Source organism: Agelaius phoeniceus, chromosome 14 (genome assembly GCF_051311805.1).
Source record: "Agelaius phoeniceus isolate bAgePho1 chromosome 14, bAgePho1.hap1, whole genome shotgun sequence".
In the NCBI taxonomy this organism is placed as follows: Eukaryota; Metazoa; Chordata; class Aves; order Passeriformes; family Icteridae; genus Agelaius; species Agelaius phoeniceus.
Genome location: NC_135278.1, coordinates 8,457,549 through 8,485,191, shown reverse-complemented (window position 1 = coordinate 8,485,191; position 27,643 = coordinate 8,457,549). Strand labels below are relative to the sequence as shown.

At 39.6% G+C, this 27,643-nt stretch overlaps 1 protein-coding gene across 7 annotated transcripts in view; it reads right to left on the bottom strand.

The window, feature by feature from the left end:
* MTM1 (myotubularin 1) overlaps positions 1-23,866 on the bottom strand; it is a 41,497-nt gene extending 17,631 nt beyond the window's left edge. For 2 of the 7 annotated variants that reach the window (XM_054641114.2, XM_054641118.2), the window contains exons 1-8: positions 23,755-23,866; positions 21,646-21,797; positions 13,393-13,464; positions 12,450-12,522; positions 10,881-10,975; positions 9,757-9,867; positions 8,741-8,842; positions 144-227 (exon numbers count right to left, since the gene is read on the bottom strand). In XM_054641114.2, the coding sequence (XP_054497089.1) occupies positions 144-227; positions 8,741-8,842; positions 9,757-9,867; positions 10,881-10,975; positions 12,450-12,522; positions 13,393-13,455 (528 nt within the window). In that variant the 5' untranslated portion in view covers positions 13,456-13,464; positions 21,646-21,797; positions 23,755-23,866. Of the gene's footprint in view, positions 1-143; positions 228-8,740; positions 8,843-9,756; positions 9,868-9,962; positions 10,064-10,880; positions 10,976-12,152; positions 12,214-12,449; positions 12,523-13,392; positions 13,465-21,645; positions 21,798-23,534; positions 23,597-23,624 lie in introns of those variants that run through there. The other 5 variants (XM_054641115.2, XM_077185933.1, XM_054641116.2 and 2 more) reach the window with 5 other exon arrangements.
* Positions 23,867-27,643: the final 3,777 nt, after the last annotated feature.

The window sequence follows — 27,643 nt, the reverse complement described above, 5'->3', positions numbered from 1 at the left end:
GTTTTATTTCTTTCCTTTACTTTTCTTCAAGTTGCAATTCCATCCTCTCCCAACAGCTGATAAGAGAAATGTACAAACAGTAATTCCTCTATGCAAGCTGGGAAATGTGAAAGCACCAGGCAATGGCAACTGTAATAACTCACCTGTCTCCTGTATTCAGACATTGGGTTGTACACCATCCACCCATTTTCAGGAAACTTTTCTTCATTTACAAAGGCAAAAAAAGGCTGTAAGATATACAAGAAGCTTCTTACACCAAACTCTGACTGCAAATGGCAAATATGAAGGTTCATCATCAGTTCTACCCCAATGCTCACAAGCATAAAATAGGGCTGACTGCTCTGTGGCAGCCCCATTCTCTCCATTTATATCTGGTATGTGAAAGACTATGGAGCAAAGAAGAAGTAACAAAAAATACAGATCTGGTAATGAAAATAATGAAAATATCACAACAGTTACCAGGTAACAAAAAAAAAAAAAAAAAAGAAATTATAAAGGTTAGCTGGTTGGATTTTTTTTCTTTCTTACTGTCAGGAGATTGAAATGTTTTAGAATGGTTTATTTCCCATATTTTTCACATTATCACTAAATAAACCACTGTCTTCTCACCAAATTTCTCCAATAGGCACAGCCTCAATTACAACATACAACATTAGATGGTAAATTCAAAGTGGAAAAAGGTTTTAATTGCTATTCATTGCCATTAGGAAGCAGCTGCCCTTCTGCATCCTCTCCCCAACTGATATTTACTAAGAGAAATCCCAATTACTGTAAAACTCCATGAAAATGAAAAAGTTGCCATTGAAAATGAAATTGTTAGCTGCTTACATTACTTACTTTTTACTTGCTTTATTACTTGCTCTCACAATTCATTTATACAGCAGAGCAGCCTCACTGAGCATTCCAGCAAGTTCCTCATACCTTTCATCTTCCTTCTCCTTCCAACAAATTCCAAGTGGGCTGTATTACCTAACTAACCCCCTTCTCCTCCCTTGGTTTGTTTTATAGTTTAGGATGAAAGCAAGAGGAATGTTTACATTGAGAAAATTGATTTTGGTGGGCGACAAACTCTTCAGATACCAAAAGCAGCAAGAAACAAAGTTGTTTCAAACAAACAAACAAAAAAAAAAAAAAAAGAAAAAGAAAAAAAGAAAACACAAAAGAGAATGTGTTGTCCTGAGCTAACTGAGCGACAGCACACAGAGCAGAAACAGTGCAGAGCCCATCACAGCCCATCTGTAACAAAACAGCTGAAAGTCCCTGAGCTATTCAAAAACCCTAGAAGGGGAAACTGAACACTAAACTGAACATCCCACACATGCAGAAAACCCAGTCAGCAAGAAAAAACCTTGTGGTCTAAGGTGCTGTGATTCCACCTACAAAGGTCCAGAGTGAAGGGAATTCTTCAAACCTGCACCACCCCCACCCCTCCAAGAGGAGGCTTTGAACCTTAGGAAGGTTCTGGGCAATCCTGCTCAGCCCAATAAGTTACACTGCTTTAAACACTCAACAGCTCATATCAAAACACAAAACTGAATCCCCCTCAGAAGGAGAAGGTTTCTTCTCATGTAGTTCAAGCAAACAAATATTTTAAAAAGATGTTACTGCTCACTCAAAATGCTTTATGTCACTAGTTTTACAAACTAGAATTTTAAATGAAATCCCTATTTTGAACAAGTGCACTCATTGGCAAGTTTGCAGAAGTAAACACTGCATTGCCTAGTTTTATTTTCTGAATGTCTTTACAACTTTTCAGACCCTTCAGTGCAAGTAAACACTACAAATTATTTTTACTAAGTAAACTGCCCTCAAATGGTCAAGTGGTACAGAGGGAAGAGATGAAGAGGTGGACATCTACTCTACCAGAAAAAAACCCATTTCATTAAAAGTAGATGCAAGTATCAAAAGTTATTTAAAAACCTGAAAAAGGCTGTTTAATTGCAAAAAAGGAATACAGCAAAATGGGAGTATCACTATCTGAAGCAGTAGATGCAACTGATTTGCTGAACTATTAATACACAGCTACACACAAGAACCATCCCCTCCTCCCAAAGGAATTTGCTATATCCCAAAGAGCAACTATGCTAAGAATTCACCAAGGACCCAGAGACAAAGGAGAATCTTAGACCAGTATGAAACAGAAACACTGGAATCCTAACAGGTCACCTAAGATGTCTTAAAGGCAGGAATAAGTATTTTATTTAAGTTCCTACTTACTGCAAGTTTCCTCATGAGAAAGTAAAAATTACCCATCTGAAGCCCTGGTAAGTAAAACTCATGAGTTTATTACAGTGCACTGTGATAGCTGCTACATAGAACAGGTTTTTACTGACAAAAATAAAAAAAAGGTGTTGTTCTGAACTAAAAATAAATGGCAGCTATGCTGCTCATGTCACCCACAAAAAATCCACAAGACAGAGGAAAAAGTGCATTTTGTTTTCATCTTTTAAAAACCAGGGTTAAATTTATTATGCATGAGGGGATGGATTGAATCCTTTCTGAAAGAACAATGTCCTACTCTGTACAGCATGAGTCATTTAAAATGCTTGGCTACAGCAGCTTTACCACATCTGCTACCAAAGCTTACAGTCACACAGCTCTTAGCTGTTTAAGTAGACAATTATTCTTCATCAGTTTTGCTGATATTTCAGGTACTACAAATTCCTCCTATGTTGCTCAATTAAAAAAAAAATCTTTAGTAGAATAGATCAACCAGCAAAAACCTGAAGTCTTAACAAATCACAGAACACTACAATGAATGCAAAGGTGTATGGAGAAAAATTTGGACTCAGATTTTTATGTGAACAAATCAGAGAAAAGTCCTGCATTATACTACTCAAGAACTACTAACTGCTGTCGTTGGAAACACAGCAACATCCCCACCCTACCTTAGGCCCCTTAGGCCCCCTACTTCTCCCAACAAAATACACAATTATGGCTGGGTTAAGTTGTCATTAAAACAGAGCAGGAGATACACAGATGCAATACTCTACATACAGTTACACTCAATTCATATAGGTCTATTTAATTTCTAACTACAGTTTACCCTGACTGTAACAAGCAACCCACACTTATAACCATTAGAATCATATACTTAACATAAGACATAGGCTTGGATACAGTTACATTTTCTGACCTGTGTCAGTGCAAGCCTTATTTAGCACGTGTTTTGACTTATTTTTGTTTGAAAGAAAATGTGATAATGAGCAATATAATTTCTACTGAATAACATTTTTTATTGAATTGGGTATTTTATTATTCTAATGCAACTAAACTAATAAACCACATTATAGCGAACAAGTAAATGTGATAAATACATTAGTTAGATCCCGGAAGGGTTTGCTATAGTTCAGGTTAGCTTCAAATCCGCACTAATGACCCACATATTTCTACTTTTGTCCTGAATAATCCAAGATTACAGATTAAATGCAGTATGTTTGTATATTTATGTCTTGATTAACTCAACACTGCTGAAGCTTTCACCTCACAGTACTTGAAATCTGAGTGCAATTCTACAGTGCAGCAGGCAAATGGAACAGAAATAAACAGGAAGGAGAAATTATGCCATTCACAATACAACATGCATAGGTTCTCTTCATCACCTGATGTAAAATTTGAGAGGTGCTATCTTAGTAAAATTACACAGCTTAGCTTTTTGTGGATACAGGCTCCTTCACATTAGAGCCCCTCACATACACACTTGCATGTGGGGAGGGAAGCAGGGAGGTCCCACACTGGGTACAGAGCAGCTGGGTGGGTATTTTATTTATAGCCTTCAGATGCAGAGGGCAGAGCAAGGGCAGAGCAGAGCCACACGAGCAGGGCTCAGGATGGCCTGGTGCCCAAGGCAGGAACCCTGCCAGCCCCTCTCAGGGCACCATCACTCACCCAGGAAAGCCTTTCAAATACCACACTAATTAAAGGTTGGTTTGTTCTATGCCTTCTTCACACATCTTCCCTTCAAATCTATGGTACATCCCTCCTAGATCCTCCTTCTCCCCAAATAATACCTGAGGTACTCAGAGTCTCCACCCTGACCTCCATTGATTTTTTCTTCCCTCTACACACACAGAATTCAATTCCTTCTCTCATTGTTAATCCTTCCCTTGTGGTGTTTGTGAGGGTCCCCAGGACAAGGTGAGAGATGAGAATCTGACTCCATGTTCTCAGAAGGCTGATTTATTATTTTATGATATTCTACTATAGTAAAGAATACTAAACTAAAACTATACTAAAGAAAGAGAAGGATACAGACAAGGCTTAACATTTTTGGTAAGCTACTTTTTATGCTTCACTATGCAAATAATAGTTTACTTCCTTGCAGGTGTTAACCAACAATTTCAATACAGTCTCTATTTTTAAGCCTCCTACAGATACAGTGCTTGTCTTTAACATTCAATTTCTCCTTCTCATGTAGTGCACAAAAATAATATGTAATACACTGGTTGCTCAAAACACAACGTAGTTCTGTGAGGTAAAGGAGAAAGCATCTGCAATCTGACAATTACAGTTTAGCAAGCAGTCTGGCAATATAAATGTAATGTAAATATATAAATATCAGTATAAATACAATAGCTACATATTTACTCTTCATGGAATCACAGCACATAAATACATGTTATACTTGTACATGAATATATAATGTAGACACAATCTAGGAAATATTTGACCAATTGATGCATTGCAAAGGAAGAAAGCAGCAAAACTAGAATAACAAGGTGCCACACACCTGTGAAGAAAATCCGTTGCATTTTCTATTTCTAACTCACTGATGTACGCTTTTTACATCTAATAAATTACTTTTTACTCACTGTAAAGGTTGAAAGTTTCTCAGTGTATTTAAAAATAAATACATCATAATCCTTGCCATTATTAATGGTGTTTAGTATGCCATTACTACAACCTAGCCAGTTACATCTTACCTGTTGATCTAAAAACTAAGAGCAGACATTGTAGTGCTGGTATGTGAACTTTGTGAACACTGTCACCTCACACCACGGCTGCCCTGGCTCTGATGTGACACGGGGAACAAAGCCTCAAGCCAAGGGGTTCTTTGCAAATTCAGGTGCTCTGTCAGAGCTTGCCACCCCTTTGCCAGCCTTGCTCCAGCTGAAGTCATCTCTGCAGATCCAGCAGCAGCACTGGTGTGAGCCAAGCCTCAGACATTTTACATGGCCAGGAGGAGCAGTGACATCAGAGCAGTTCCAGTCAGCCAGCACAGCCACCAGAGCCTCACCAAAATGGGCATTCCCACAGACCTACTGGGGTTAGGAATAAACACAGACTGTGCAGATACCCTGGTGCTGAACAATCTTATAAAAATGATGATGTGTACTTTCATGGTAAGATCAGGAAGTGAAGCAGCTGCTATGTAGAAACTAAACTACAGAGACCAAATATATCTCATCTTTTGTGGTGTACTAAAACATCTCATTTGGGGGGGAGGTTGGCTATTTTCTTTTATTTTTCCAAACGTTAAAAAAAAGCAAACACTTTCAGCAACAATTTTCTTTCAATTAGCACAAGTTTGCAAATAGCAACAGCAGCTGTTTGCTTCCCATCAACTAACCTGTCAGTCAGATGAGCTATCAGATTTTACTTTGTGTTACTGATTCAAGGATATCTGAACCCAACCTATGCTCAAACTGGAGACAAACAAGAATCAGCTTCTGAAAGTAAGCACCAAGGACAATGCTGAGGCACAGAGGAACAGTTGTGATTTATTACAGGCTCTCAAACACTGCTGTTGGGATGGTGATGGAGACAAATCTTGAAAACAGTAAGTACACTGCAGTCAGAAATTATCTTTTGGGTTTTATTTACCATCCATTTGTACAAGAATGGAACAACATGAAGAAAACAGCAAGGCATCTCTACCAGTTCCTGTTTAGGATCAGCTCTTAGGATAAAGTTCCACTACAGCTGAAAATCAATCATATAAAAATATGATATAAAATATAAAAATACAGATAAAAATCAGGACAGTAAAGCATTAGAACTTTATTGTCTGATGAGATCTTCTTTCCACTGCAAAGATGTACAAGCATCAGTGCTGCTGAACCAGCTAAACATCCAGGATGCATTTCCACAAGATGGTCTGAGCTACATTAACATTTAATCATTGACAAAAACAGGACATCCCCCTCCTTCCTCTCCTGTCTTCTCCCTGCTCCACTCACATGTCCACTCCTGCACTGGTTCTGATGCATACTGATTTCAAACCAGGTCTCCCCATATCATCCAAAGCAGCACAGGGCTAACCAGAATATTTTGTCTTGGATAAGTGAGTTATGCTGGCTCAGTGATTATACAAATATCAGGTTGATATTAGAAGAATCAGTTTGATATTAGAATCAACCACACAATTGAAAGGCAGAGAGGAAACCAGAGAAGAACAAGAGCTCAGCATTTGAGTATCAGAGGGCTTCCATCTGCACTCAGCTGTCATGGGGAAGTACATCACATTCTTTGTAGAACACCTCTCTGAGTGAGCTGGCTGCACTCTAGGGGGAAGGCAGGCATGCACAGTCCCAACACTGCCACATTCACACAGGGAAACCTTGATCTAAACCAGCCACTGAAAGGAGCAGTGCCATCATCCCTCCTGATTCACATCCACCCAAAGATGCTTTGACACCACTCTCACTTTGGACTAACAAGACAGGAAGTAACTCAGAGTAAAGCTTTTATTTTTATCTCCTTGTTAACTTTAGTTCCTTTCACTTCCCTATCTGGTTCATCATGCAGCCTCAAACTCATGCAGCAAAAAGCAAGTCAGGAATGGAAAACCAGGCAGAAACACTCACCTTTGGCAGGATCAGTTTAAACTGCTTGCCAAAATACAATGAAAGCACACCAAAAAAACATCACACACTTGCTTAGCTCATGTTGAAGTTAAGGGCTCATCAACATTGTGACATTAGAAAATAAGGACAGCTGCAACTCAGATGGAACACAGGCTCACTCTATTTCCCTCCAAAGTAATCCTGATTTCTAACAGGCATGCCCTGCTTCAGACATAGTTATGAGACAAAGTACAGCCACTCTTCCTCATTGTCACCATCTCCCCAACTTCTGTGCTTTACTGAATCCAAGGGCCAAATTACTACTGCCTCAACCAAGACTTTTGTTATTAAGCTTAACTTCTGTTGGCAAGCAGCCTTCACAAGGGCCATATAATGATGAGCTTTACTAGGTTTAACAGGTCCAGCAAATGAAGCAGGAAGTGGCCAGCTCCACACATCACTCACTGCCATCACCAGACAGGATCTCTGGGTCCTTCTGGATGATGAACCTACTACAAGTGCACATCTCATCACCAAGGTATTCATGCCCCATAGCTGGATTATCCCACAAGACACTCTCCTAAGTCAGTTACAACTTGATTTGCCCATATTCACTATATACAAGCCTCAAAAAAAACCCCACCCTCTTCCTCATGATAATGTGGATGAGATTGCATGGGCATGATGGAATCTACAATACAGGAAATATTCAACAATACACTTGACTGTGCCCTGGATAACCCAATCCACAACCCTCTTGCAACAGAAGCCAGAACCCTGTGATGTCTAGAAGACACTTTTGACCTGAACCTCTCCATAACTTGGTATTTTCACATACAGCTTCTTCTTTTCCATCATACTTTCAAGGTTCACATATCCTGTCATCCTTTCAATCATTCTCTATTTTAAAATGGATAAAATGGCAACAGAAGAAGTAGATATATTCACTTCTCTAACAACTATCTTATTTGTGATTACAGCTCCTCACACCTACTCAAATGTAAAAATCTGTTTCATTTCTGAAGGCCTATTTGCTAACAATACAAAATACTCTAAGCAAAAGCATTTCTTTTCCCTTATGCTTTCGCTCCACAGTTTGTGTATAGAATGAAAATATCTGCAGAGAAGTTTTAAAGAATTAAATGTTTATAAAGTCTACTCCATTGACTGACACATACATTCCTGGAAAAAAGTAAGATTCTTGCTGCAGCCTTGTATACTCAAGATTTCTTTGAACAAAGTTCTTAAAATTCAGAGCAGAAGCTCCCAATACTTTGTGAACAGTGCTCTTATACAATTATCCTAAATTAAAGCACACCAATAAATTGTAAATTGAGCATTACAATGGACAAAATTAAGCATTTACTAAAGAGATGTCAAACCACTCACAATAAGGACAGTGCATGGATTTCAAAAAAATGATTAGCTATCATCATTGTTGCTCAATTTCTTCCATAAGATGCTTTTTTACCCTGAAATAAATATGTAAATTCACAAGTGCATTCCTGCTATATTTTTCATTAGTTTAGTCAATAAAACAAGTGTTGTCTTACCATATCTTTTCCTCCTGAAGTAAAACCCTTGGTGATTCATACTTACCATTGCCTTGGAGACTGCTTGATTAATTAATGTTATCAGGAAATCAAGTAAGGCATGTATTATTCCCTATATTCCCAAATTAGGGAGGATAACTTGCAGTTTTTAAACAATGAAATCTGTACGGAGCAGAGGTGCTCAGTAGTGTATCTGGAGTACATCCATAATTTTACAAAATATATAGATTTAAGTGTTGTAAATATAAAAAATAAAAGCTGCTGTTTAGTTTATGCTAATGCCAGATTCTGTTGTTACACTTTTTAAGCAGCCATGATGTAGCCATTACTAGGTCAGATAGGTAGTTAATTGCCAAGAACTTTGCATTAATACAACTCAGCAATAGAAATGATGTAACTTACCAAGTTATGTGACTGGGGAAAAGCATATTTTGTGAGGACTTCAAATATATCTCTTCTGCTGTGCCCTTCTTGTTTTAATGCAAACCGTAAATTCCTCATATCCTAAAACAAAGCCATTATCTGTTAGGTGAACCAAAGCTGTAAGATGCTTCTCTTTGTACAAGTGCTATATCATACACTAAACATGATTTAGAATCTGCTTGTAACACACCTCAAACCCTTGTGAATGTTCAGTTTTATTCCTTATCCCATAAAATAGAATAAGAATTGTACAAATAAATCAGTACCGCACTCTGCGTGCTGCAAACGGCCCTTTGGCATGAAGCCATCAGAAATGGCTCTATTTGATTCACTAAAAAGTCTCATGAGCTATTCAAAGTTTGCAGGATGGGAATTACTCTGTTTTTGAAAGAAAGATTTGCCAATAATCTGTGTAGAATACATTGTTCCTATGTTCTCATCACTGGTGTCAAAAATAAGCAATCTGTGCATTAGCTGCTAAGAACTGTGCATACACTCAGTGAATCCAGTAAAGGACTCTGAGTTATCCACTGGGAACTCCCCTATGACCATAGTTTTCCATGGTGACAATTTTTTGTGATACTATATATATTTTTTACATAAACTTTTCACTGGCTTTATAGTTTGCAAAGACCTTGTTTGAGATGTTCTTCAAAGATACCAGAATTATTAAAAATACTCATTTTAGAACAAATGAAATAACAAAGCAGTGCAGTAATAATGCCCTAAAATACAACTGAGGTGCAAAACCTTGTCAATTAGTGATTTGGAAAGCAAGACCAATCCCTCTCCTTGCACACAGGTAGGACAGTTAAACAGCCCTTTATACAAAAGGTATTTCCCTGTCCATTTTCAAAAAGCTCCTTTTAAATTCATCCATAAACATGTACTTTTTCATCCATAAACATGTACTTTTCCCTTCCTATAAATAGGTAATCAGTGAGGAAAAAAACCCTCTGGATTTCATTTCCAACTGAATTATTGGAAAGTCTTACTTTACAGGTTATATCTAATCCATAAGAGTTCTCTCCTCTGCTTGAAGCTCCTCCCATTTTTTCAATCCTGGAAATTACACCCAATGGAACATCCAATATCACAACTGGATCCTGCAAGAAAAGATTGAGTAAGGAAAAGATTAATGTGAGAACAAGACTCAAGCTCTTATGCATTGCAGAATAGAAAGCAGACATGAAATACATACAGGAAACAAAAGCATGTTTCTGCCTTTGAGTCTCCTCTCCCAGCATGTTATGAAGTCTGTACAGTCACTCTACAGCCTTGAGCATCATCCAGTTTAATATGCTACAAAAATATTTCATGCCTTGTTCAGTATGCAGAGAAAACAGTGGCAATGCCCTAAGAAATGCCTTCTGCTACACACTGATTGCCCCTGCTGGTTAATACTGCTTTATTGATACACAGCATAAAGCAGAGCTAAATGGAAAAAAAGACATTACTAGTACAGTTAGCTACAGCCAGAAAGGCCTCAGTTCAATAGTTCCAAATCCTTATTTAAAAAAAAAAAACAACAAAACACTATGGAAGAGATCACAAGCACGTTTTACTCTCTTCCATGTCACTGTTTATCAAACACACTACCACTCCCCCACTCATATAAGGTTCTACTGATCAAAGTATGTTTCTTTTCTAACAGCAAGGACAATCAAAGTCCTGGCTTACTGAGAGCCATTTTAAGAACTATTGCACATCATTAGTTACTGCCCTTGATCTATCACAGATTAAAGGGAACAGCTATCAAAAAAGCTCTGACAGACAAAAGATAAAGGTATCAGTTCAGTTTAAGTGATTAAACTGTAATTTTACCAGGCAAAAATCACATTTTTACAGCACAATTAATTTTAAAGAACTTATATTGTAATACAGATCTCTCAGTGGCACAAAGGCAATTACTATTTAGTCATTACAGAATTAAGATATGGTTATTACTAACATTACAGACCATTTCAAGCAAAAAGCCTCCCATGCAATCCCACAAGCATATGTGTGCCAAAACTAAAACAAATGAACTGGCCACAAAATAAATCAAAGGCAGTGGGGGGGAACAGAAGGGAGTTTAAAGCCAACTCATCCCATGAAGTAATTGTGACATGTTACTCACATTTTCCACACTTCTTAGGTACAGCCTGTAGTTTGTGATGTACACTCTTCCTTTAACTGGGCCATTAAATGGACACATATAAATAACATCCTTGTCTGAAAAAAATGTAGTATTTCTTAAAAGATTGTGAAAAGACAAAATGAGAGCTGAGGACAATATTACTTAAGTAGCAGTAAAATAAAACAAGAGCTGTACTCAGAGGTGAATTAATTTAGAAAGTAATACATCTTAGTTTTATCTTTAATTTTTGAATTATTAAGAAAATGTGAAAGACTCATATACTAAACTTGTCCAAATTAAGTGCACAGATTTCAGTAGCCTTCCCTAGTTATATTTGTGTTTTCTTTCTGAGCACTACACAGGAGGACATAGAACAGGGAGTACTGTTATTACTGTAGCACAGTCTATTCACCATCCCAGAACAAATACATTGTTGATACTATTACAGCATTCTGTAAACAATTCTCTACTGAAGTAGTAGTTGAAGTGGAAGAGTGTTTAGGGAACTCACCATGCTGCAGAGAAACATTACATTTCAATTTGAGGCAATCAAACAGAGTAGGGCCATCAGTGTTTCAGCAAGGAGAGTAACAGAACAAATACTAACACACACCACTCAAAAAGATTTAAGTGAAGCAATGCAAGCCAAATCACAGAATTGTTAAGGCTGGAAAAGAAATCTCAAGATCACTGAGTCCAATCATGACATTAAAGACTTCCCTATTTCTTCCTGTCCACTTATTTCTTTAGCCCAATCTATTTATCTGCCTTCCACAAGAAGTGCCCTATTCCAGTGCAGTTCCCCAAAGCACAGACAATTTCCACAAGGATCACATCATACATCCATCTCAGTCCCACACCCTCTCCCTCACACCTTCTTCAATAAAAACAAAACTACTTCCTCTGAATCACCACTTTGTTTTCAATTAAGCCAATCTTGTTTACAAATCCACCCAACAAATCTGGCCATAGGGGAGGAGACGCTGCACAAGTAAAAGAATCCAACAGAGACTTGCATTTCAGGAAGAGCCTCCATCAAGAAAAGAAAACTACACAGTACAATAATCTCCCTCATGCTGCAGCATTTGTGTATGTAAAAGCCATCAAGAGCAGAGAAGCCCTGTTCATGCCCTCTTGTGTCAAGGAAGCATAAGATGGTACTTTGGGAATTCACATTTAGGCTTAAATTCTACACCACTCTACAAGGTATCAATGCATAGTGGGTAGAACACAGAATTCTCTTGACTTCAGGAAGCTTGGAGGAGCTCTCACCACTCAACATGTGCTGTTTAATCTGTAGATACAATCAGGACACAACTTGCAATTTCTTTCTATGGGAAGATCTGGCCTGTGTAGAAACCAAGGTTTTAACACTTAAAAGTTATTTGTGATAAGTGATAAAAAGAATCTTTCACAATTTCTTTGAAAAACTCATGACATTTCAGCATGACCTTACCTTTGCCCCCAGCCCAAACCAGTCCAAATTACAAAACAATTCTGTAAGATACAAGTGTTTGTATCTTCAGACTGCTGAAAACCACTGCATCAGGCACCTACTGAGCTTCATACCTGTAACCCTGGTCTCCCCTGGCAGACGAGGTATTTCTTCATTTTGTTCCCAATTAGTTCCATCTTTTAGATTCTAAAGAAGAGAAGCACAACAGCACATCACAGTTTATTTACAATTTCAAGTTCCAGATTAAAAATAAAACCAACCAAACTTAAAGGTAATTCCTGCATGGGAAAGAACAGGTCTTGCCAAAGTAGGAATTCACAGATTGAACCAAAACAGGAAAACATACCACTACCTTACAATGCAACTATGAAATGTTTAAAGGTTGAACAGATCTGAAACATAAGCAAGCTTTAATCTTTCTCCTAAAAGAAAAGTCAGTTATTTGTATTCAATTGGAATTAAATCTCTATACTCTAAGTTCTCTGGAAGTTGTGTGCATTTATTTTTCCAAGTACGTTGGGCTTGGAAGAACAAATCAACTGCAATTACTTAAGCAATGTACTCACAACTATCACACACAATCTACTGTTTTCTTGCACCCTGGTTACATTTTCTTCAGCTGCACAGCATTAGAAAACAGAGGGACATGACACTTAGATTGTTTCAATATATTTTTCACTCAAGATGAACATCTTAAAACTGAGCTAGGCAAACAGAGCAAGGTATAACTTAGCAATTGCAATACAGAATCAAAGGCAACAAAGTACCCAAAATTTTCAAGAATGTCACAGAATATTTTAAAGTAAAAGCAAGGATAAGAGTAAGTACATTGGAACTGATTTTAAGGAGTCTCTTGTTAGCTATGATAGCAAATACTTTGCCCATCCACTCCAAAAATATTTAAATCATCTCAGTTAACTGCATTAGAATTTTAGCAATAAAAGTAAGCATATACATTCAAGAAGCTTTTGGTTGTTTTTCTAACCAAATATGCAAGACAATGTTCTCTGGGAACTCTGATGTAGAAAACCAAAACATGAAAAAAGTTACACTTACCTGTTTACTTGAGGAGTTCTCCAAGGAGTTTGAATTATATTTAGATGTTGATGATGAGGCCATGCCGGGTATCTGACAAGTAAACACAAATTGAAGACTTAAACTACCTCCTGAGCTGCAAGACTATTTCCAGGAGAGATTTTAGACTTTTGAGGTCCACAGGTAGACATGAAGAACTTAAAAGAATGTTTTGCAAGCTACCAGTAATTCAAAAAATTACACAATCCCTCATAATTGAAGGTTACTATTCAAAAACATCCAAATCTAACAAGAAATTCATTTCTAGCTTTGCAATTGGCTCTTATTATAAGGAATATTCTGACTCAAGCTCTCTAATGGAATTCCAATGTTGGAATACGAGTATTGGTTCAGTAAACAGACATTAGAGTGCTTGTTTTAAGTCACTGTATACACATATTATGAAATGCTACCTACTTGGAGTATTATTGCACAGCTCTTGAAGTCACAAGCATGTTAATACACTCATGTGGTTCAAGTTTAAAAAACACAAGAAAAAGAAGGGCTTCCACAGCACTTCTCTGTTCAAAAACAATCCCCCATTTCCTAACTGAAGCTTCAGCTAGTACAGCAAAAGAATGAGGGTACAGCCTTCTGGTTTGAATAACCTTCGTGTATTTAAAGGAAAAGGATGTTCTTTATTTTTTAAATGGTATTAATTAAAGACAGAATCTTGTGTGACAGAGGATTCAGCATCTTAATTTCACAACACTGCACAAGGGAATTTTAGAACTAACACTGGGAAAACACTTCCCTTTCACTACTCACAAACTCTTCATCAACTGATCTGACATCACACAGCAGTCTTGAAGAGATTCTGTTTGTTTGTTTGGGGGAGGAAAGACAATGACAGACTACAGAGTCTTTGTTTCCATTGCAGAAATTTGTAGTCCTTAAAAAGCACTGTCTCTCCCCTCTCAGCATGGGAAAGCTTGGCCAGATCTCTGCACCGTGAAAAGGAGCCCATGCTCCTGGTCACAGGAGGGCTGACAGTGACACTGCAACAGTCCTGTAACAGAGACATATTAAACTGCAAGAGGAAAAATGCTTTGACATTAACAGTACACCAATGGTCTGTGCAGGAATAAAGTGGAACACCACATCCTGTGGGTTCTACAGGGTTGTTACCCAAATCTTTCATACCTCATTAAGAACACAGGAAATTTGACATTGTGTTTAAAACTGCAATATTCAGTGATACAGTTTATCAGTAAAAAAATCACATCCCTCCACAAAAAAAAAAAAAAAAAAAAAAAAAAAAAAAAAAAAAAAAAAAAAAAAAAAAAAATTAAAAGAAACAGACATTCAGCTGAAGAAATGAAGACAAAAAAAGCTTTGAATTCCACAGAGCCTGTGTGACGTGTGACCCTGCACACAGAGGTTACTGCCTCCCTTCTGGGTGTCCAGCTATCTTAACCTTCTCCAAACACTGAAACAGGGGCCCTGAACTACTTTTAGTGCAATGCCAATGCAATTTCAATGAAAAGCTATTAGCAATCAAAATTAAATCATTATCCTTTCAAACTACTCCACACAGAAATACTCTTGTAACACTGGAGTCTAATATTTTGCCCACAGAGTATTAAGATACTTTCACAGCTTTTCCTTCCGTGCAATATCTTACATACTATAAACTTAAAGTAGATTCAACTTTTGCTATATTGCCATGTCAACTTGTCAACATCCAATACTTGCTCAGATAAGATTCTTCAATTTATAGAAGTTTAAGATTTTATAAATGTAAAAAGCATATTTAGTCAGGAAGTTGTTCTAAAAATTTTTCCATATGAACTGTACTTTTTTGCATACTTTAAGTGAGAAATGCCAGGTAAAATGAAGGCACAGCAGCCCCAGTTTTTCTATGTCAGCAGAGACCAAGTAACTGCAGCTTTTACCTGGAGCTCACGTAAATTTAAATTAAGGCTGCCTCAACCACAAGAGAAGTGAGCACAAACAAGCCCTAGAAAAGTGACTTTTAAAGGATGTGACAACTCTGAACAGATCTGCACTGCAAAATGGCAATTGTGACTGCAGCAGGTAGCGGCACAGCCGAGCTGGCTGATCTTGCAACCACAGCTACCCCAGCAGCCAAGGCACAGGGAGAGCTCAGCAGAGCCGCAGGAGCCCAGCCGGGACCGGGCACTCACCTCAGAGCCCAGGAAAACAAACGCTTGTTTGGCCACTCCCTGTGCTTCCACCCACAGCGTACTCCTGCTGCTCACACAGGGAACAGCACCCAGTGTTTCAAAAGCCTTCTGTTTGCTCCTTTGCTTTCTTTATTATTTCCTTCCCTTACTGCACAGTCACTAAGTTTGGGCTGAACTGCAGCATTACATGAGATGAGTTAAGATTCTGAAAACATCCAGAACACTGATTATAATTCACACTGAGATGTGGAAAAGTTAAAATAAATAGGCAGAGATCCTGTCAGGTTCTCAGAAAAAAATTCTCTTTGAGGAAGCTGACAATACAGCAGGACAGAGCTCCCCTTCTCCCCACGCTGCCACCCCACCAGGCCACTTCAAGCAAACAAGATGTGTGTGGTCTTGCTGCAGATGTTTATGTTTCTGTGGATGCAAGCTGACTTTGTGTAAGATTCCCCCAACTCTCCCTGAGACCCATTTCTTTAAACATACTTGAAAGTGAAAATAAATTCATTATCTGACTTCAATTTCTATAGAAAACTTCACTCTAGAATTACAACCAACTACTCTGTTTCATTTCCAACACTTCAATGATGCAAATTAGACTTATTCAGAGCTAATCAAGTTGAATAAATATGTAATGAAGATAAGGTGTTATCTGTGACAGTATTTTTTAAATCCATCAAACATTTTCACTGAAATTAATGTGAGTTAATTTTATCAGTATGCAAGTGGAAGAATACTTCTAATGCTTAAAAATTTTTGCTTTGAAATCTAGTCATACCTAAAAATCCCAAATACTAATAAGCATATTTATAAGCACCCACATTTCCATAAGTAAGCTAAGTCCTAGTAATTAGTTACAGAGCACTCATTAGACAGCATTTAGAACAGTGTTTTGGACCCCAGTACAAGACAGGCATTGATAAACTGCAAGGAGTTCAGCTGAGGTTCCCCAAGAGGAGCAGAACATGGAGCACCTGCCCTCCTACAGTGAAAGGCTGAAGGAGCTGGGAATTGTCCAGCCTGAAGCAGAGACAGCTGCAGTGGGACCTCACAGCTGCTCACTCAGCCTTTGAGGCACTTGCTGAGAAGGCAGAGCCAGGTCTTCAAAGTGGTGAGTGACAAGATACAACAGAAATCAAAACAAACTAGATTCCAGCTTGATTTCCAGGAAAAAAGAACAACAAAGCCCTTCTTTTGCACTGTAAGGCAGTCAGGCTGTGAAAACAGGCCCCAAGGAAGTTGCAGCCTTCACCCCCAGAGGTTTCTAAGACCCAGCTGGATAGAGCTGTGAGCAACTGGTTCTGATCCTGCTTTGAGCAAGAGGTTGAACTGGAGGCCTCCTGAAGTCCCTACCAACCTGGATTATGCCTCTGTGATCTTCAGACAATAGACAAGATTAAGTTCTCATTAAAAGTATCCATCAAACAAGGACACACCCTTAAGGAAGTGGACTTCTCTATAACAAGGGAAAACAAGTTTTCAAAAACATTTAAAACTAACATGAAGTATTTCCTTTTTAAATATTATTTCTTAATCTGTCTAATTGTAGACGCAGCTTCTGGCAGCCACCCAAAGTAATATTGCCATGAACAATTCAAAAAAACATACCCCACCACAGTCTTAAAATAGCTACAACTTTCTCATTATCACAGAGCAGCAGTAGTGCTTCCACACAGGGAGACACCTTTCAAGTAGTTTTCCACTGCAAGCACATTTTATTCCCCAGTACTCATGTGTTCTTCTAGACTTGCACAAAAATTGATAACCTTACAAAGCTCACACTTGTCAGCAGCTGAACAGAAAGAAAGTTACTCTGCAAATTTAAAACAAATCAGACAACTTTGTTTGTGATATTCTGCAGTTAGCAATAGTTGAAAATTCATTCCTGAATCTAGAATAGCAAAGAGACAAAGCAATTTTACTGGATTTAACTTGAGCTGATAAACAAAGCTTTGTTAAAGTTATCAGAACTTAATATAGTAACACTATCAAGAAATGGAGGCTCCAGTGATCTTACAATAACAAACTACTTGGAATCAGTGTTTTCATTAAACATGATATTTATACTTGTGCTTCCTAGGATTGATGGGAATGGAGACACACAGCAATGTTTGAAAGGTATGCTGGTAGTTTTCCTTGTTAGAGTAACAACATACTGAGCCAGTATGAATACACAGCCTTGTGTTTCCCATACAAAGTTAAAAGCATAAAATACAAAGTCCTAAAACCAAAGGCACATCTGTCAGAACCACAACTGCACAGATGAGGTAATACATAATATGTAGGAGGATTTCAGAAATAACATACAGAAGAGCACAGAACTCCAGGAATTTCTAAGACAGTATCAAAGCTAAGCTAGGACAACAGGAAGGAAAAAGGCAAACAAAAGTATTTCACTCTAAGTATTAAGCAGAAAAGAACATAAATCCTTTACAAAATATATATGGAAAAGCAGCAGTCCTGAAGTGTCAAGCCAACGGCAGCATCTAAATTATCAGACTCACCAAAGTAAGCACCAGCATCTTAACACTAGTAAATACTTATTTAATCCAATGAAGTCAAGAGTAGTCATTCATCTCACCAAAGCTTAATACAATTTTTGGATAAGATATAAAGACATACAGGGGTACAAAACAAGCCACAAGAATGATCTAAGGCAATGAAGGCAGTTTCCCAGACATCAGCTGTCCCATACCAAACAGCACCAACCAAACAAAATGAAACACAGTAAGACAACAATACCATAACTAACCAAGTCCACAGAAATAAATGCATCTCTTTCAAGCTCATTTAACCAGTTGTATTTTAGCACAAAGGAACTATACTCAGAAACAAAGGTAAGGTAGCAGAAGTACCCAAAGTTACAGTGCTCCAAAAAACGAAGTAGCATCAAGTGGAGCACTCCAATTTCAAAGAAGTTAAAATATGCAAAAAACTAAAACCCCACAGAAAACCCACACCAGAGAATTACTTGCTGATGTATATTTCCAAAGGATAGAAACCCAAGAACAATTTCCTGCAATAGTGAAAGATATCAATGCAGGGGAGATTTAGAAGCAAAACTGCTTGGGCTGGAAAGGACCTCTCTAAGTCATCTGGTCCAATCCTCCTAAAATGAGCAGGGGCATCTTGAAGTAGATCAGGTCACTCAGAGCCCTGTCCAACCTCACCTCAAACATTTCCAGGGATGAGGGATCCTCTCTGAGCAACCTGTGACAGTGTTTCACCATCCTCCTGAAAAGCTTTTTCCTTTAACTAGTCTAAACTGACCCTACTTACATTAAATCATCACCCGTGTACTATCAAAATAGGCCCTGATAAAAACCAAGTACCCATCTTTCATTTAGATTCCCTTCAGGCACTGGAAAGTGCTACCAGGTCTTCCTGGAGCCTTCTCTTCTCCAGGCTGAACATCCCTGACTCTCAGTCTGTCTTCACAGGAGAGATATTCCAGTCCAAGATCATTAACCATAATGATGTTGTTTGTGCTCTCTTATCTCAATTGGCAGATCACAGAATCTCCTATTTCTGCTTTACCATCACCACTACAGGGTCTAAAACCCTTCCAAGCATAACCTCTTTGTAATGCAGGTCACAGCCCTCACCTTCCCTCAAGTGGGTCCTCGTGATTCTACTGATCTGAGACTGGATAATACCACTAGTGGGTCTTCTCCCTTAATGCCTAAATAAATTCCCTATTCACATGTACTTACTAAATCTACATTTTCCAGGGAAGCAATATGAGCTTTCAAGTCTCTCTGCAAGTCTTATCACATCAAGGTGTAACCAGAACACACAAAGCAAGCCAGCAGTGCAAGCCTCAATGGAATACTGTCCATGCAGAATCTATCTGCCCTTCTGCACCGAGGTTCCCAAGTCAGTTAAATCAAATTCATCAATAATCACTATATTAAAAAATCTGTATCCTTCAAAACAGTATCACAAAAACTCTCTCAATCTGAAGCTGTTTGCTCAGCACCAATTCTACACCAGGCTTCCCATCCCTAAGAAAAATGCACTCCAGAATTGTTGCCAATTCTCTGCTAGACTGTACAGCAGCTGCACAACTCAACACAGACTGCTGAATTTGTTTGTCAAGAGCCAGAAACGCTCCCTCTCCCAGAAAAAGCATTCTCTTGTTCCCTAATGAGCCCTCATTTGACAGGTCAAGTCATTGTCCCCAAAGGATTCAACACAAACAAATACAAACAAACAAAATTCACAACAGTCAAGTGACTGCTAATTCACCAAACCAATCACAAGTGCGTCAGCTGCCTGCCCACTCAGATTTTACAGGCTCACTATAGTAGGGAGTTTTCAAGATATTAGAAGGAAGACCTCATACTAACAATAACTGGTATCCTGAAAACAGAAATCTACAAATGGCAGCAAAAGAAAAAGCTTGGCAGAAAATTTCTCAGTGCCACCAGATCCTACACACTTCTAGGAATGAGTTCTTAAAAAGAAAAACCACTTGTAGCCTGTACATGGAAGACAGGTGTTGAATACAGAATAGTTGGAGGAAGCAAAAAAATTCTCAATTCTGTCTTGATTGATATGAGTTCTGTCTGCATTTGAAGTATTTTATTTTATTGTCTTAACATGGAACTGAACTCCCACCCTACTTTCAAAGTAAATCACAACTTTCAACAAGACCTAACACAAATGTCTGTAACACTGCTTTTTCTAATTATCAACCCAATTGCTTACTGCTTTCATATTATATTGAAAATCCAGCTTAGGGTGATATCCTAGCTTTTGTCCTGGCAAGCTTTCTTTTAAGAGAATTACAAGTCCTCTCACAAAGAGAGGATACAGAGTAGAACACATGCCATCATGGATCTGATGGTTAGATCATTTTTGTGCTTTGTATCACCATTACAAATAAAAGCAGCATATTCTTTAGTAGTTATACATATCATTATTTTCTAGGGCCTGTATAACAGCAATAGTTCTATTCCTTGCAATCTATGCTAACAATCACTTCTGTCCACTTGTACTCACTTATTACTAATCTTGTATTTATTCTATGTCTACTACCTTTCCCTTGCCATGATTCTCTTTTTTCCTGGACTGCTTCTTAATATTCATTCTGGTAGCTGAGTTCTAACGTGGAAGTTCAGTCCTGTGAGTGGATCAAAGGAAGCATTTTCCCTCTAACAGCTAAATCTACCTAGATTAGGTGGCGTGACAGAAGTGAGTGGGTTTTTTAAGTAAGCATTTGTCAGATTACCTCTAGAATCAACATTACATCTGTAAGAAAACTATGCCTGAAGGCTGCTCCGTGGCTTTCTAAACCCACCCAGTCTATTTTCACTGCCTCACATCCCCTGCAGGGAATGCATACCTCCCACATTGTCAGAAGCTGATGCAGTTGACAGGAAAGCCTATGGGACAGCACACACAGCTTCCCAGCCTCCTATTAAGAAAGCCTTCAGTTGCTCTCTGCTCATTCTTCTTGAAAGACATCCCCTTAGGCCACTGTAGTTCTGTTGCTAAAGATCTAAGTGATGATTCCACAGGAGAAATGGAAATTGCAACTGTTATGCAATGATATACTGCATTCAAAAATGACACTGTAACAGTTAAAACTACATCCCCCTACTCAGACTTTCCTTTAAGAACATGTACAACCCATCAGACATCCTCTGCCATCTGCTGTTTAGTTCCTTCTTCCACTGCATGAATACACACAATGCCAAGGAGAAAGTCTACTTTTTAAAGTACAGACCAGCTCAGAATGGTACTAAGTGGACTATGATTTTATAGACTATGACAAAGTCATTTACCAATCATTGCTGGATTCCATCCCTAAGAAAGGAGACATTGGGACTACCCTGCCTAAGTCCTTCACAGGGCAGCACCCCACCTCTGGAGGTGCTCTCTTTCAAGCAACAGGCAGGGTCTTTGCTGGGCATAAAAACTTGGATACTTCCCACACTGATGGGTCCAGTGACATCCCAGTCTCTGCTGTACAGCCTTTCCACTCACTACATGCACTAACATGAGTTACTTAGATATGGCTGGGAAAAACCACATTCTATCTTACACAAAAGTGTACTACAGTCTACTAAAAGGCACTTACTTTTGTTCTCTCTTGCTCTGAAGTCTCCAGATTCAACCAGTCATTTCAGTTGAATAAAATATAGATGCCCACTTCAGTGTCAGATGTCAGGAAACTTGGGTTCATTCCTTCAGCTTTACAACAACATTTGACTTTTGTGCTGTAGCTGGCCCCTAACAGGAATGGAACAGGTAGGAAGACATGTTAGCACTGCCAGAAAATTTCAATTGACATTACTTTTGAAAACTTCAGAAAGGAAGCAAAATCCCAGAATAGTTGCTATCAAAAAAAATCTGGAGAAAGGAAACAAACAGTACTAGTTCTTTTTATGTTCTACCTTATGTCAGGATGTTTGGCATCAAGTAGGTGGAATTGAGAACTTTCTCTTCTAAAACTCTTAAGAACTGGTTTCAAAATGTTGTTAATCAGTTTCATTTCCCAAACACAATTAGGAATGTCTTTCATATGAAAAGCTATGCAAAGTCAGAAGCAATAGACCATGAAACAAAAAACTTATTTCTACCCAATTCAGGTTCTTAGAGAAACCAGTATTTTGTGTCCTTTGAAACAACTCACACAATACCTACAGTTTTACAGTTCTCATTAAATCAGTTGTGCAGTGTAAATTAACTATTGCTAACTAACTCTGTAGCTCTACATACAGGAATACAATAGCACAGGGTTAGATCACCCTGGATGATGCTACATGCCCATGTCTTAGTGAGAGTCCTCTGCAAGTTTCCTTCTGACCAAGCACAGAATGATAAACAGTGCAAAAAGGGAGAATTCTACATTTTATTGAAATCAGCTCTATAGCTCATCTCCTGGGACACTTGCCACACAATGAAGTCACAAACAGTGCCAGAAATTCTGTGTGTTAAGACTCTGTTAATAACTGTACAGCCTAATCTTTATAACTACCTAAATAAAAATTAACTTTAAAAAGAAAACTGTAGCAAGGAAGAGGTTCTGGTTTTACAACATACTGTTCCTGTACCATCAGATACCTGGTTCTTTGAATATGGCTAATGATAAACAGATTTATGACCACTAGCAAGCAATGGGCACAATTCCTGCCCCAGAAAAGAAGCTGTGCCATAGAGCCAAGCGACCTTTTAAACACCTGGTTTTTGTCAGTGCCTATTGTGGCAAGCCAATTTACAGACCCACAAAAAAACATTCTCACAATTTTAACACTGAGTTTGCCTATGCTGCTTTTATAGCACTAAGGTAGCACTGGGGTTTTCTGTGAAAAAAACTAACACCCTTCTTATGCTCTTAAAACACGCACATCTGAAAAAAGACCACACCAACAAAACAAAATCCACCAACCACACAAAGTAGAGAACGTGCCTTTTGACTGCCACAACACAAAAACCAGCAAGAAGATCTGTTATCTTCAAGAGTAATTTCATGCTTTAAATCAACTAAAAAGTTTCCTCTGAAATGGAAGGTTTCAGCTTTTTAGTCATGAACACTGAAAGAAGTCACATGCCTCAGAACAACATTTAAGTCAGTCAGAAATGAACACTACAGCGGCTTAAAGGTCTGAAAGCGAATCAAGAGCACTCGGGACATCACAGAGAGGACTGAACAGGAAAGGTAAAAATTACACTTCAGAGGTGTCTGCTGAGCCACACTTCGGCAACGTCTCGCTCCCAGACGGATGCTGCACACCGGGTGCGAATCAGGAGAAGCCGGAGCCCAGCGGCCACAAACAGCCCAGGCAACCGAGCCCCGCCGGCCGCGGGCCCCAACGACCGGCCCCTGCCCGGGCCCCGCACACACCGGCACGCACCGACACCGCCGGGACCTCGCACCGGCACTTCTGGGCCCAACGACACACAGCGCTCCCGCACCGTCACTGACCGGGCCCTAACGACACACAGCGCTCCCGCACCGGCACTGACCGGCACCCCCGGGCCCCAATGACTCACAGCAGCCCCACACCGGCACTCTCGGGTCCCAGTTACACACAGCAGCCCCGCACCAACACTCACCGGCACTCCCGGGCCCCAATTACACACAGCAGCCCCTCACCGGCACTCCCGAGTCCCAGTGACACACAGCAGCCCCTCACGGGAACTCCCGGGCCCCAGTGACACACAGCAGCCCCTCACCGGCACTCACCGACACTTCCCGTGCTGCCGCGGGCCCGAACACAGCGCTCACGTGACGGGCCCGCGCCCCGCCCACACCGCGGGGGCTGCCGGGAGCTGCGGCCGAGGGGCGGAGCTGTGGGGAACCGGGCGGGGCCTCACGGAGGGGCGGGTCCGGGGCACCCCTGGGGGCGGGGCTTCCCCGAGGGGCGGGGCAGGAGCGGCCCCTCAGGCCGTGAGGGCGGGCGGGGCTCTATGGCGCCCTGAGGCGCTCGGGGCTGTGGCCGCCGCCATCCCCGCCTCGCAGAGCGGCCCCGAAGGAAACAGCCGGGGAAAAGGGAGGGGAGGAAAGGGACGCGCGGCCAGAGTGAAGCGGATCAAGCTGATAGAGTGATCAGACACCCCAAGCCTTCTGGATGCCCTCTGGACACCAATGAACACTATAATAAAAGGAGTAAACGAAAAGAATAAACACTATGCTAAAGAAGTAAAAGAATTGGTGATGCAAATGGCAGGGGTATCATTCACGTAAAATTAAAATTAAATAAAAATTGTCCATAAAATGGCTGTTGGTCCTGTACAGGGAGCGGCTGTGCGTGTCCGGAGGGCAGGGCGGAGATCAGGCACTCTCTGTGGTCTCATGGTCTCTGCTCTCAGGAAAGGGGGTTTGTGATATTGCCAAACCTTTTTGATGTCATAAAGCACATTTTTGAGCTACAAAACAGCAGTGTCCAGCTTCTCCAGTAGTATGACCGACCCTAACTTGATCCCCCATCAGTGGAAGGACAGCTCCTCCGTGTTTGCAGGACTGGACCACAGAAGAGCTGATCAAAGAAAAATTAAAAAAAAAACAAAAACAATACAGAAAGTAACTGGTTCCTATGTGAGCAATGAGGAGCTCTATACTCAGTTTAAGCAGCTCTCACAGAGCCAGCAGTGCTCCCCTCACACCTGTGCAGGGCCACCGCTGGCTCTGGCTCCTCTGGGGGAAGATCATCCCCTGCCAGTTCACGAGCATGGTACCAACATCTACATCAAAGATACCATATCACCTCTGCTTTTCCATGTCTTCTTGCAAAAGTCTTTGTCCAGTTTAATTTTGGCATGTGTATGTACATTATTTCTTCTCTATGAACAAATAGTTACACCATCTGAAGAGCTGACTCTGACCTAAAGGCTCCTTGAGGTGAATCATGCATTTGTACAAGGCAAGAAGTACTTTTGGAAGAAGCCACAAGACAGTAATTTTAACAATAATTTTATGCATTACTTTTAGGTGTCACCTTTATTATCAACAATTTATATCTGGAATTCCAAAAACTTTAGAAAATCAAAACCAGAAAAACACAAGGGAACTGGGCTGGTGCCTCTTATGACAGAAAAAAACTGTTTCTGGAGTGAAAAATATTTTCCCACAATAAGCATGGAACTGTGTGTTTTATATTAATAAGCAGCAGGAGTAAGCAGTGAGCAAAAGAAGGAGATGAAATGTTCACCTCCCTCACACAAGTAGTCTTGTCTGCTGTCTTCTGGTATGATATACCTTTGCTCTGACATTATCCTCTCAGCAAAGATTAGCTAAAAAATCCACTGATGCAGTTTTGAAGTCTTGCTTTGATGTATTCCAGTGTGATGTGTGTATAAATATATATATGTATGCTCAGGTCTACATACATATGTGTATGTACACACAGAGGATCCTTTACTTGAATCATTCTTTCAAGGTTTCATTCAAATCATGTTTTAAAGGTTTTTCTCTGTCATCATGAGAACTAGAACTCATTTCTGACATGCCATGACTCAGATCACTAAAAGTGCTCTCCCCAAATGTTCTCATAAATTTATTTCCATCAGTTTTGTCCTAGATTTTTTCCAGCCTGGCTTATGCCCTTTGCATTTCTTTCAGATGACAAAGTCTCAAGCAGCCTTTTGCTCATATGACCTTTAATGATCACAACTATTATTCCACCTGAATCTGTCAAGTGAAATACTCACCCTTGTTCAGTGACTGACCTGTCCCTTTTTTTCCTCCTACATGTCTAAGACACCTACTGGCACATTTTTGAGGGACTGTTTTTTACATGCCTTCTGGCTTCCAGTCAGTATTAACCAGCTCTTTCTCCTTGGGTCTCTGCTCTAACCACTCCACACTTTATCCCCAGATAATTTGTACTATGACCACAGTTCAAATGACCTTTTCCACTCTTTTTTTTTTTCCCCAGCTATGCAGATTGACTTGCTTTCCTAAAAAACTTTAACTTGTATCTCTAGTACTTTCCTGTGACTCTTCTGTGTGACTTCATCTTCCAGTGCACTCAGTCACAATCATTCTGTGAATCGCACCCATCCATGGTCAGGCACCCCAAGTGATGTGAATGGAAGAAATGTGCTTAGTCCCCTGACTCATGATCCACCCAGTAGCTCCTTGGATCTGCAAGAGCATGAATTATTAACATTTTGTTAATAATGAGTGGGGTGTGGGGATGTTTAGGCTCTCTCTGTATTTCTGAGCCTGTCCTTGTTGTGGTACACTGCTGTACTGCAGGATGTGGTGCCTCCACTGTAATCAGCCCAGACAGCACACAAATACTCCACCCTCCAATCCCTGCACCATCTGGATAAAAACTGGTTAATTGACAATGCTAATGTCATTTTCAGCTCAGTACAGTTAAAACAGTGTCAAGCCTTCTCCCACAAGTACTCTCTACTTTATCTATTATGCTATTATCTGCCTGTATGTAATCATCTTTGACTCAGACCTTTCCCTAGCCCTTTATGGTCAGACTATGTCTAAATCTGTCCATATAGCTAAAACTCCCATCGTCTCAAATCTCAATTACTGCAACATCCTTTCCCTTGGCCTTGAAAAATATAACCTTGTCTTGCTCATATTTATTGAGAACACTACTACAGTGACCATTTTTCTAAGTCTGTCATTCTCACTGTGTTATTCCACTCTTTTCATCCCCGTGCTGGCTCAGCCTACTCTATCATGTGGATCCTTCCCTTCCTGTCTTTGCTTTGGAGGGCCTTGGCAGCCTGTCCACTTACCATGTCCATTCCCTGCTGACATCTAAGCTCCCATCAGCTCCCCTTGCCAGCTTTCACAGCCTACTTGTAATACATTTAAACAAGTTCTTTTGTGCATTCTCATTGATGCCATTTATTTCCAAAGATCCTATAAGCAGCCCACAAGTTACTGGTAATTTTCTTTAAAACCTCTCCTTAAAACTTTTCCTTCCTGTAGTGTCTACAACAGAGGATCACAGTTCATTATGCTGCCTCTCCTGCCTGTATTCCTCAGTTCTCTAATTTCATACTTTGTAAAGTAGAAAAAGTATTGACCCTGATACACACCAGGCTCTTGTAGCACTATGGTAATGCAAATAATAAATACACATGTAGAACTGGGATGCCAGGGGGAACTAAGGCATTATGAGATTGATGATATAAAATTGCAGTTTGAGAGCACAACAAGACCTGATAATAATATTAACTCATTTTCCTCCTATTCTGGAGAAAAAAAACTAAGTGGAGGTTAGGAATCTGCATCTTTAAATCAAGCCCATAGGTCAAGTTAAAGATGATTTATGTCCATTTACCACACAATAATTTTCTCTTGCTGTTTTCAGTTGCTGTCGTGACAGATAAAATGGAAAGGACAATGCAGTGGTAAACATCACAAATCCATAGACGTGTCTGTATGTTCACATGTGTACATTTTTCTTCCCTTTTACAAGTTAGATATTAGAAAAGATATGGTATATCAGTGATTCTTTTGCTTTTCTGGCACAGTGCTACTTACACCCTTTGTTTCCTGTCATTGTTCTTTGTTTGCTAACCTGATGTTTATTTTTGTCTCTGCTAAATAAAGACCTCCAGATTTAATTCTTTTAAGCTGTACTTTAAGACCTCTTTAA